Below are 12511 nucleotides of genomic sequence, written 5' to 3'. Positions count from 1 at the left end.
CCAGATGGCATACAGGTGGAGCACACACCCCACCCTGAGCTGGATTATTTCATCAGCTTTATTTGTGGGAGCCTTCACATCTTTCTGTGTGAGCATGTGCTTTCTGTGTGCCTTAAAATACATTCCCCAAAGAAAGGGACTATGTCAAGGTGTCCTAAGGAATAAACTCTACATATAAAGGGAGCTGCTCGATTAGAACCAAATGGTTGGAGAGGACAGGTATCTGGAACTGGCTTCTCACTAATATCCCAGGAAGCTCAATAATCACAGGACTAACTTTTGATCTGGTCTACTAACTACCATCAAATCCCAAATCTCAGGATTTATGATCTACTGCCATTGTGTAGCTGGGTGGTGCTAGTAAGATCTTACCTTGAAATTAATTACGAGTTACCCAAAGAAAAAGAAAGAAATTCTAGTCAGCAGGCAAAGGTAAGGAAAATGACATTCAATGTGTTAACATGAGGACTAATGAGCTGACAGTCACCTGTATGTGAACTAAGGAACTCCTGAAACTGAGGGAGTACCTAATTATATGCTTGGTCTTACCTTTACCACTGCCCCAGGTTCGATGTCATGATATCTAAGGTACTGAGCTTCAATAATAGATCTAGGACAAAGAGAAAACACAAAATTAAATAAACTGGGGCAGAGGTTGCCTAAAATTCAGGGCTACCACAGTCACGCTGGCAAGAAAGAAAACCCTCCCCAAGCACAGCCAGGAGAAACGGAATATGAACATGTACAGGCGCACATCTCTACACCCTACCTGTTAATGACAGACTTACGTTCGTAGAGAGAGCAAGGCCAGTTCATCCATTTGGCTGTAGTCAATAATTCTACACTTGTGAGTGTTCCCTGGCTTGAAGGCCTCAGGATTGAAGACATTCTTAGAATCAGAGAGATGGCTGAGCTGCAAAGTACCAAGTGATTGAGGACAAGCCAGAGACAATAGGTCTGAGCCAATGAGACCTTACAGCCCATAGAGAGGAGTCAACACTGATCATGTACCATAAAAACAGTACTTTGATTGCCTGGTTAAGTAATTCTTCACACTAAAAAACTGCTCTTTATCATCACAGAATTTCAGGAAGGTCAGAGAAAGTCCAGAACATAGATCAGTCAACTGTGCCTAGTGCCTGTTTTTGTAAATAGAAGTTGTATTGGAATACAGCCATCCGTTCATTTACGTACTGTCTATGGCTGCTTTCAAGCCGTAACAACAGCATTGAACAATTAGGACAGAGACCACCACAGGGCTCACAGCCTAAAGTATTTATGACCTAGCCCTTTAAGAAAAACTCTGCTGGGCCCTGGTCTGGATCCTAACTCATCCTTACACTTAACCATTAACCAAGTATCAGATATGGCAAGCTGGTTCTAAGGCATCCTAACACAGTCAACAGACATTGTTCTAATCACTATGAACAGGAATTAGAACTGCAATATCCAGAAATTCTAAACTAGCATCAAGGGATGAAAGAAGCAGAAATGGCCCCCTGTGCTCCAAAAGTCCTTCCAGTGAAAAGATCCCTGACCAAACAAAGAGGCCTCCTTACCCGGGCATACGCCAGAACCCCATCCTTCAGCCTGAAGGTGGCCCCAGCCTTCTTGAAAAAGCCCTGGACAGGAACATCATCCAGCACCGCTCCAAGGTTCTGGCAAGAGAGTCGGGTGAGTGGGCGTCCAGGCTGTAGGAAGATGGGGCGCAGACTCAGGCGCACAACTCTGGTTCGAGGATGGACGCAGAGGATGCAAGCCCTCACCTAGACAAAAGGAAAGGCAAGGTGAGCAGGAGGAGGCACACAGGAGCACCCTAGAGCAGACCTTCTAGGCATCAAGCCTCTCCACATGCTAACCAGGTATGTGAGTACTCACATCCTTAGTATGTAAGTACTCAAACTGGCTTCCATACTCAAGCAGCATGCAACAAAATCAAAATGTCCCATAGGGACCATGTCTGACTAAATCAAAACTTACTCAAGCCAGTTATAGTGGCTCACACTGATAATCCCAGCACTTTGGGATACCGAGGCAGGTGGATCACTTGAGCTCAGGAGTCAGAGACCAGCCTGCGCACATAGTGAAACCCTATCTCAACAAAAAATACAAAAATTTGGCCGGGGATCATGGCTCATGCCTGTAATCCCAGCATTTTGGGAGTCTGAGGTGGGCAGATCACTTGAGATCAGGAGTTTGAGATAGCCCAGCCAACATGGCGAAACCTCATCTCTAGATTTAAAAAACAGAAAGTTAGGCTGGAAGCGGTGGCTCATGCCTGTAATCCCAGCTCTTTGGGAGGCCGACGCAGGCGGATCACGAGGTCAGGAGATCAAGGCCATCCTGGCTAACACAGTGAAACCCCATCTCTACTAAAAATACAAAAAAAAAAACCCAGCAGTGAGCTGGGTGTGGTGGCAGGCGCCTGTAATCCCAGCTACTCAAAAGGCTGAAGCAGGAGAATCACTTGAACCCAGGAGGCAGAGGCTGCAGTAAGCTGAGATAGCGCCACTGCACTCCAGCCTGGGCGACAGAGCAAGACTCTGTCTCCAAAAAAAAAAACAAATAGCCGGGCATGGTGGCACGTACTTGTACTTCCAGCTACTCAGGAGGCTGAGGCACAAGAATCACTTGAAATGGGAGGCAGACGTTGCAGTGAGCCAAGACTGTGCCACTGCACTCCAGCCTGGGTGACGAAGTGAGACTTAGTCTCAAAAAGAAAAGAAAAAAAAAAAAATTATTCAAGCACGGTGGCGTGCACCATTTGGGAGGCTGAAGCAGGAGAATCACCTGAGTGAGCCCAGGAGGTCAAGGCTGCAGTGACTGATGATCACGCCACTGCACTCCAGCCTGGGTGACAGAGTGAGACCCTGTCTCAAAAAATAATAATAAAATAAATACACAAAAATTAGCAGGAAAGTTTACTCAAGTCCCCTCAACACCAAGGAGCTAATATATCTGTAATACAACAGAAACCATGTACTAGTGTCACTACATCCAAGGCTCCTCTGAAACTAACAGAAAAAGCCTGATCTCTTCATGACATTAAAACATGTAAAATGTCTCAATTCCACACACGAATGATTATAGGGAGAAAAAAATTACTAAAAAGAGGTTTAGGAAAATATTAACAGTATTATCACTAGGTAGTATAAAACCCTAGTTTCACTTTAAAAAAAAAAATTCTCAGCTAGTTGCAGTAGCTCAAGCCTATAATCCCAGCACTGTAGGAGGCCTAGGCAGGAGGATCATTTGAGCCCAGCTGTTTAAGACCAGCCTGGGCAACACAGCGAGAACCCATCTCTACAAAAAACAGAAAAAATTAGCTGGCCGTGGTGGCATGCATCTGTAGTCCCAGCTACTCAGGAGGCTGAGGTGGGAGGATTGCCAGAACCCGGGAGGTTGAGGTTGCAATTAACCGTGATCGTGCCATTGTACTACACTCTGGGCAATAGTGTGTGACCTTGTCTCGAAAAATAAATAAATAAATAAATTCTCTATACCATACATTACTATTTAAAAAAAGAAATCATTTTAGAATTCTAAAAAATTCTGAATAACATATATTAGGATTTTCTTCCTAAATATCCATGTTCATTGTAGAAAACTTGAATATTTAAATACAAGCGGAGCCAGGTATTGTGACTCATACCTGTAATCCCAGCACTTCGGGAGGCAAAGATGGGGGACTCCTTGAGCCCAGGAGTTCAAAACCATCCTGGGCAACATGGCGAGACCTTGCCTCTACAATTTTTTTTTTTTTTTGAGACAGAGTCTTGCTCTGTTGCCCAGGCCGGAGTGCAGTGACGCAATCTCGGCTCACTGCAACCTCTGCCTCCCGGGTTCAAGCAATTCTCCTGCCTCAGTCTCCTGAGTAGCTGGGACTACAGGTACACACCACCAGGTCTGGCTAATTTTTTTTTATTATTTTTAGTACAGACAGAGTTTCACCATGCTGGCCAGGCTGGTTTTGAACTCCTGGCCTTGTGATTGGCCCGCCTCGGCCTACCAAAGTGCTGGGATTATAGGCATGAGCCACCATGCCTGGCCTATGAATTTTTTTTTAATTAGCCAGGCATCGTGGCACGCATCTGTGGTCCCAACTACTCTGAGGACTGAGATGGGAGGATCAATTGAGCCCAGGACATTGAAGCTGCAGTGAGCCATGTTTGCCCTACTGCACTCCAGCCTGGGTGACAGAGTGAGACCCTGTCTAAAAAAAAAAGAAAAGAAAAGAAAGAAAAGAACAGAACAGAAAAATCACCCAGAGTTCATCACTATTAACACCTGATTGCATAATCTTCCAGTATTTTAACCAGAGGTACTTTTTAAAATATTTTTTCAAAATTGGATCTATACTACTCATAGAACTTTTAAAATCACCTTTTGCTGTTTAAACGTATCTTATTCTCCTATGTTAAATATTCTTCTTTTTTTTTTTTTTTTTTGAGGCGGAGTCTCGCTCTGTCGCCCAGGCTGGAGTGCAGTGGCGCGATCTCGGCTCACTGCAAGCTCTGCCTCCCGGGTTCCCGCCATTCTCCTGCCTCAGCCTCCCGAGTAGCTGGGACTACAGGCGCCGCCACCACGCCCGGCTAATTTTTTTGTATTTTTAGTGGAGACGGGGTTTCATTGTGTTAGCCAGGATGGTCTCGATCTCCTGACCTCGTGATCCACCCATCTCGGCCTCCCAAAGTGCTGGGATTACAGGCTTGAGCCACCGCGCCCGGCCTGTTAAATATTCTTCTAAACAACTTTAAATTAGAAAAACAAAAAATTAGTAATACTAAAGGAAAAAAAAACCAAACTACATGCAAGACTATGAAGTAAAAACTAAAAGTTGCCTTCTTTTCCACCTGCTCCTTCTCTAATTTCAGTTCGGCCCCTGGGAGTTTCTTACTTTCTTTCCATAACATTTTTTTTTTTTTGAAACGGAGTCTTGCTCTGTTGCCTAGGCTGGAGTACAGTGGCACAATCTCAGCTCACTGCAATCTCGGCCTCCCGGGTTCAAGCGATTCTCCTGCCTCACGTTCCTGAGTAGCTGGAACTACAGGCATACACCACCACGTCCGGCTAATTTTTGTATTTTTAGTAGAGACGGGGTTTCACCATGTTGGCCAGGCTGGTCTTGAACTCCTAACCTTAAGTGATCTGCCCACCTCGCCTCCCAAAGTGTTGGGATTACAAGCATATGAGCCACCACGTCTGGCCTCCATAACACTTTTCATTATTCCTCTCATCTCCTTTCTGCACACCTGCATGCATGCAGTCCTAGGTCCTCCCTGTAGCTAGCTGTGATACTGGACAGCAAATGGACCACAGTTGTAATCAAGAAAATACAGGATCAACATTTCTTACTGCCTGATTTGAGAAATATGTTCCAGCTTTCTTGGGATCCAGGTGCATAAAATCAACCACGCCCGTAAAGAATGTGAGGAAGTTTAGTGTAAGGCCAAATGGAGTCACCTAGAAATAAACAGAACAAGTTATGAAAAAAAGTTCTTTGAAAGAACCACGAATGTAAGACACTGCTCACAGTAAACACTCAATGCCACATTATCCCTGTGTATCTCTCCTCCCCCAGCTAACTCTTATCAATCTTTTCTTCCTATAAAACTAACCGGCAGAACAATTCCTGCACTGGCTGTTTCCTTCTTAGTAGGCTCACCTCCCTTCCAGCTAAGAGAGGACATCAGTCCTCCCACTCTCTGGGAGTCCTCCATGGAGTGGAAGGAGCTTTGTACATGTATCCTTGGGGAACTGCCAGCCTGACAACTGGAATAGATTGTTACTTACATACTTGCCCAGTATAGGAAGGTAAAACTCAAAGGCTTGCAAAGGGGAGATACTGACCACAAGCAAGCCAAGTCACCCTACAGAGTCAACAAAACGCTAAAAGTGACAATCCCCTCAAAAGATAGTCATGAGGGAGATGAATGAAATCAGAGAACTAAGTCCTCTCTCTTACCTCCCCGCAAAATATGAAACCTATTCTCTAGGAAAACTGTTACCAGAATCAAAAAACAGGAAATTCTGAAAATGTCAATTAAAAATTCTGAAAATGTCAATTAAATTCTAAATATCATGTAAATATCCAGCCCCTTTCTCGTACTCATTCTCAGGCAGCCAGGCTTAGACCCTCTTGGGTGGAGATTGTCAGATCCTTTCTAGAGAAATCTAACATGCCAGAGAAGACCTATAACAATCACAGTAGGAGGTTGTCCAAATTAAATCTGCTAGTCCTGTTCCTGACAGGAAAGTTAAATCGTCACCAAGAAGCTGGGCGCGGTGGCTCATGCCTATAATCCTAGCACTCTGGGAGGCTGAGGCAGGTGGATCACCTGAGCTCAGGAGTTTGAGACCAGCCTGGCCAACACAGTGAAACCCTGTCTCTACAAAAATACAAAAATTAGCTGGGCGTGGTGGTGAATGCCTGTAGTCCCAGCTACTCGGGAGGCTAACGCAGGAGAATCACTTGAACCTGGATGGTGGAGGTTGCAATGAGCTGAGATCATGCCACTGCACTCCAGCCCGGGTAACAGAGCAAGACTCTGTCTCAAAAAAAATAATAATTATAAAAATTATAAAAATTTAAAAAACAGTCAACAATCTCACACAGGCACACAGACTTGCTCAGTTTTGTTTTGTTTTGTTTTGTTTTGTTTTGAGACGGAGTCTCGCTCTGTCGCCCGGGCTAGAGTGCAGTGGCCGGATCTCAGCTCACTGCAAGCTCCGCCTCCCAGGTTTACGCCATTCTCCTGCCTCAGCCTCCTGTGTAGCTGGGACTATAGGCGCCCGCCACCTCGCCCGGCTAGTTTTTTGTATTTTTTAGTAGAGACGGGGTTTCACCGTGTTAGCCAGGATGGTCTTGATCTCCTGACCTCGTGATCCGCCTGTCTCGGCCTCCCAAAGTGCTGGGATTACAGGCTTGAGCCACCGCGCCCGGCCGACTTGCTCAGTTTTTTAGCACCTCACTCATAATACAGCAATCTAAACAAAAACTTCCTAGAGAATTGGAAGTTAAAGTTGAGAGGCTCTCCCAGGATGCTTCTGGATAATGTGCCACACTAAAACGAGGAAGTAAACCGAAAAAGAAGAACACATGGGACCAAAGAAGGCTCTAATAGAGATAGAGGAGAAAGCAGAAGGGAAGTTCTAGGATACTGGCTATGCAGGAGCCCTATAGAGCAACTAGTCCATCCTAGAGCAGGAAGACATCAAAAAGGGTTCTAGGTGGGAGGAAAAAGAAACCAGTAGTTTACTTAAAGGGTTTGAAAGCATGCAGAATTGTAGCGAGATGAAAATAAGTTGAGGGTATAGGAAAAAATACTGATACGAAAAGAATTTCGCAAATGACAAAAACAAAGCTGACTGCCACCTCCAAGAGAAAAAAAGCTGTTCAAGAAGGTCATAGTAGGCCAGGTGTGGTGGCTCACGCCTGTAATCACAGCATTTGGGGAGGCCCAGACAGGTGGATCACTTGAGGTCAGGAGTTTGACACCAACCTAGCCAAGATGGTGAAACCCTGTCTCTACTAAAAATACAAAAATCAGCCAGGTGTGGTAGTGCATGCCTGTAGTCCCAGCTACTAGGGAGGCTGAGGCAGGGGGATCGCTTGAACCTGGGAGGCAGAGGCTGCAATGACCTAAGATCGCGCCAGTGCATGCCAGCCTGAGCAACAGGGCGAGACTCTGTCTCAAAAAAAAAAAAAAAAAAGGAAAGTCATGCTAGTATGCTGGGCGAGGTCACTCACGCCTGTAATCCCAGCACTTTGGGAGGCCAGGATGGGAGGATCACTTGAGCTCAGGAGTTCAACACCAGCCTGGGCAACATAGTGAGACTTCATCTCTACAAAATATATATATTTTTTAATGAAAAAAAGAGAGACCCAAATGTTTTCTAGCTTGATAAAAAGTTAAAACTCAATGCCTAAGATTGAAAAATCAAGAGGTACCAGCAGAAGCTTATTACTCTAAAATATGGAGAGAAATTTCAAAACATAAGCTAAAAGAGTTAAAGATGGGGGTTATGACGGATAAGTTCTTCATTATAAACCTTTTAATTCCATTTGACCCTTTAGATCAGCACCATCCAACAGAAATACAATGCTAGCCACACATGTAATTTTAAGTTTTCTGGCAATCACCTTTTAGAAACTACAAAGAAACAAAAGACATTTTAGTATAGTTTTTTTAACCTAATATATCCAACATATTATCATTTCAACATGTGGCACTGGCCACATCTGAACTGCTCAATGGGCATAAGTGACTAGTGACTACCCTTATCAGACAGTAGTTTTAGACCATAGGCATGTAATAGTTTAAAAAGAATTATTTTTGTTTTAAAAAGTAGTAGTAGCAATGAACAGCTTACCTTCTGCACCTGAGCTTTGACCACCAGTCCTGGTAGTAAGTTATTAAGGGTCCAGCTCTGCTCTTCAGTAGCAATGGCAGTAGAAACCTCTGAGTGACCAACAGACAGACTAACAACTCCTCCGTTGCCTTTCACCTTTTCAATGATGCAGTTCAGGTACTGACCCACCTTTAGTTTAGCACCTGAAAGCCCAGATCCAGACCCCAAAAGGAAAAATGTCTCTATGAGAAGGACTTTTAACATGGGCCCAAGTAATACCTGAAGAGACCCATGGCCTACCTGCCCAATTAGCATCGATTACTCCCCACATTCCCAATCTCTAAGGCGCCAACTACAAGAAGGAAATGAAGTTATCCTAATTGATCTGGAATTCAATTACCATACAAAAATATGAACATCTCAACAAGCCAGGAGATTGCTGGTTCAGAAGCCATGGGGGCCCAAATTGCAGTGGAATCTTCCAGGTGAGAAAAACTAACACTGTTCCATCAGATCTTAGTGAGACCCTGCCACTCGCTGGCCCTTCATACATCTTTCCTTTCCTATTAACTAGGATTAAGTGCTAGTTTAACCAAAGCCACAGCACCTTCAGGGTCACCATTCTGTCACGTTACTCATCAAAATGGCACTTAAATATAATCCCCACATGTACCACCTCACCACCAGGTACTGGCCCCTTTTCTTGCCCTCACCTTTGTTCTTCTGTCTGATGTACTCCTGGGCTTTCAGCAGTGGCAGGAAAGCTCTGGTCCCATCAACACCAATGTCCACTAGGTAGCCATGGTCTTCCAGGCTGGATACAGTACCTGTAAGTAGCTGGGGAAGAGAAAGTAGTCCCCAAAGTTCCAATTCAAAGGTAATGGGACACACAACAAACGTTCAAACTTGAATGTTCCTGCCACTAAGCTCCCACTCCGCCACTATCCCACCCCCACGTTTAACTTTAAGCCACAATCCCGCTAGACAGCAGACATCAAATTCAATACTCCCAGGCTTGAAGGATCTGACGGTTGCCAGGCAATGAGGAATGTTTAACACAGCTGAATGATGGAACAATATAGAAGAATCTCTTGCCTCGAGTGCTTTCAAAAGATAGCAGACTTTCGGCCGGGCACGGTGGCTCACGCCTGTAATCCCAGCATTTTGGAAGGCCGAGGCAGACAGATCACTTGAGGTCAGGAGTTTGAGACCAGCCTGGCCAACATGGTGAAATCCCATCTCTATTAAAAATACAAACATTAGCCAGGCATGGCACCTGTAATCCCTGCCTCAGGAGGCTGAGGCAAAAGAATTGCTTAAACCCAGGAGACGGAGGTTGCAGTGAGAAGAGATCATGCCACTGCACTCCAGCCTGGGCAACAGAGTGAGATTGTCCTTCATAAAAAAAGATAGCACACTTTTACGTTATGCAAAGAGAGATGAACTGCTAGACCCTGCAAGGGCACTCCCAGAACCAGGACTACGGAGAGAATCCAGTACTACCCTTCTGTCATAGTATGTCTCTTCTGAGCACCTCCAACACATTAAAAAAAATACTGCTGGCAGGGCGTGGTGGCTCATGCCAGTAATCCCAGCACTTTGGGAGGCCGAGGCGGGTGGATCACCTGAGGCGAGGAGTTCAAAACCAACCTGGACAACATGGTGAAACCCCGTCTCTCCTAAAAATAAAAAAAAATTAGTCGGGTGTGGTGGTACGCGCCTGTAATCCCAGCTACTGGAGAGGCTGAGGCAGGAGAACTGCTTGAACCCAGGAGGTGGAGGTTGCAGTGAGCCAGGATCACACCATTGCACTCCAGCCTGGACAACAAAGCAAGACTCCATCTCAAAAAAATAAAAAAAAAATGCCAATCTCCTTTATATTACAAGGGAAGCAGTGTGGCTCTGAAACTTACTAGCTATTTGGTCTTTGGTAAGTTACTTAAACCTTTCTGAGTCCATTTTTCCAAATGTATAAGGCATAGTATCTACCTGCCTCACAGGGTTGCTGTGAGAATTTCATCAAAGTGCCCAAAACGTCACCTGTCATATGGTAGGCTCTTGACACTTGTCAATTTCCTGCAACTTAACTTACTTTTATTCCCTTTTTATCCAACCAAATCCTACCAAACTTTCTAGGCCTTTCCTAAAACCTACTGCATCTAACCAACATTGCAAAGATCATATTGATCTCTGTCCTCTTAATTACAAGAGTACTTACATTATCCATATGAGTGTAAGTTTACCCTTTTGTACCTACTAGACTTGAAGGCTCTGAGCCAGGACTAACATCTCCTGAGTCTCCACAGAACTGAACACAAAGTAGTGAGATATCCACTAATACAGCTGATAGACTAACTTCGCTGACTACCCCGTCACCTGCTCTCAGACAGCAGCTTTCAAGCATTCTGTACAAATGCCAGAAGCCTTTGTAAAAGACCGAATGTGCAAGGAAGTTTCAGTAAGTAAGGCACTATGAGGAACTCCTCACCATCACCAAGTCCCCTGCTAAGGCTTCCAGGAGGCATTTTTCTTTGCCACCAGTGAAATTTGGACTTGCTTAGCCAGGCACGGTGGCTCACACCTGTAATTCCAGCACTTTGGGAGACCGAAGTTGGGAGTTCGACACCAGCCTGACCAACACGGAGAAACTCAGTCTCTACTAAAAATATAAAATTACCTGGGCGTGGTGACGCATGCCTGTAATCCCAGCTACTCAGGAGGCTGAGGCAGGAGAATCGCTTGAACCCGGGAGGTGGAGGTTGTGGTGAGCCAAGATCACACCCTTGCTCTCCAGCCTGGGCAACAACAGCGAAACTCCGACTCAAAACAAAAGAAATTTGGACTTGATTTCTCTTTTCTCTTCTCCAATGTAATGATTAGGTTCAAGTCTTCAATGTCCATTACGTATCCAAAGAACCCAAGAGACCTTCCTTCCAGAAAAAGACCCACTCCTATGTGTAACAGTTAAGCTGAGAGTAAAAGGTGGCCTAGACCATGCTCCCTAGGAGGCAGGGAGAAGGCACACTGCCCACTCCTCCTCCCTGACCCTAGATACCTACCATGCCAGGCTTCAGGGCCTCAGCACTCAGCACTCTGTTGACATTTTTGGGGTTCAGAGACAGCTTGACACTCTTCTTACCCCTGTCTGTGATGCCCAGACTGCTCACCACACATCTTACCAGCATTCCAGGTGAGAAAAGTTCAGGCAAGTGAAGTAGGTCCTGCATAACACAAATGAGAAAGACCTGATACACACCCTTCTCCTGAACCAAAACTCCATTACCCAGCCTTGGCTCAGTGACTTCTCATCCTCAGACGCCAAAGAACCCAAAAGGTAGGTGAGGAATAACCCCCACATCCACAAAGGAAGTTGGGTCTGTGGCCTAGCCACAGTCTTGAATTTCAGCATAAGGCCTTCAAATATTTCTACATAACTGGCATGTAAAATGACATGTCAAAAGAGTTGTCTACCCTTTCTGCCTCTACTTCATCTCTTACTCACTCTTTGGCTCACTGCCATCTGCTTTCCACCCCTCTCACTCTACCACTTTATCTCCCCATAGAACCACCAATGAGTTCCATATTGCTAAATCCAGTGGTCAGTTTTGCAGTCTATCTCTTACATGACCATTAAAAAGCACTTGAGGGTCGGGCGCAGTGGCTCACGCCTGTAATCCCAGCACTTTGGGAGGCCGAGGCGGGCAGATCACCTGAGGTCAGGAGTTTGAGATCAGCCTGGCCAACATGGTGAAACCCTATCTCTACTAAAAATACAAAAATTAGCTGGGTGTGGTGATGTTTGCCTGAAATCCCAGCTACTCAGGAGGCTGAGGCAGGAGAACTGCTTGAACCTGGGAGTTGGAGGCTGCAGTGAGCTGAGATCATGCCACTGCACTCCAGCCTGGGCGAAAGAGTGAAACTCCATCTCAAAAAAAAAAAAAAAAAAAAAAAATTATAGGTCAGGCATGGTGGCTCACACCTATAATCCCAACACTCTAGGAGGCCGAGGCGGGTGGATCATTTGAGGTCAGGAGTTCGAGACCAGCCTGGCCAACATGGTGAAACCCTGTCTCTACTGAAATACAAAAATTAGCTGGGTGCAGTGGCAGGCACCTGCAATCCCAGCTACTGGGAAGGCTGAGGCAGGAGAATCGCTTGA

The 12511-nt window shown here is 45.3% G+C and overlaps 1 protein-coding gene across 3 annotated transcripts in view; it reads right to left on the bottom strand.

The window, feature by feature from the left end:
* Window positions 1–12511, bottom strand: part of PDCD11 (programmed cell death 11) — a 53525-nt gene that overhangs the window by 32994 nt on the left and 8020 nt on the right. For all 3 annotated transcript variants that reach the window (XR_012418188.1, XM_005566347.5, XM_005566348.4), the window contains exons 5-11: window positions 11412–11573; window positions 9066–9189; window positions 8374–8555; window positions 5356–5463; window positions 1560–1766; window positions 789–913; window positions 550–610 (exon numbers count right to left, since the gene is read on the bottom strand). Coding sequence is in view for 2 of the 3 variants with exons in the window: in XM_005566347.5 (XP_005566404.3) it covers window positions 550–610; window positions 789–913; window positions 1560–1766; window positions 5356–5463; window positions 8374–8555; window positions 9066–9189; window positions 11412–11573 (969 nt within the window). In the remaining variant the exon portion in view is untranslated. The remainder of the gene's footprint in view (window positions 1–549; window positions 611–788; window positions 914–1559; window positions 1767–5355; window positions 5464–8373; window positions 8556–9065; window positions 9190–11411; window positions 11574–12511) is intronic.

Source organism: Macaca fascicularis, chromosome 9 (genome assembly GCF_037993035.2).
Source record: "Macaca fascicularis isolate 582-1 chromosome 9, T2T-MFA8v1.1".
NCBI lineage: Eukaryota > Metazoa > Chordata > Mammalia > Primates > Cercopithecidae > Macaca > Macaca fascicularis.
The sequence above is the reverse complement of the archived record's forward strand: the minus strand, read 5'-3'. Positions and strand labels throughout refer to the sequence as shown.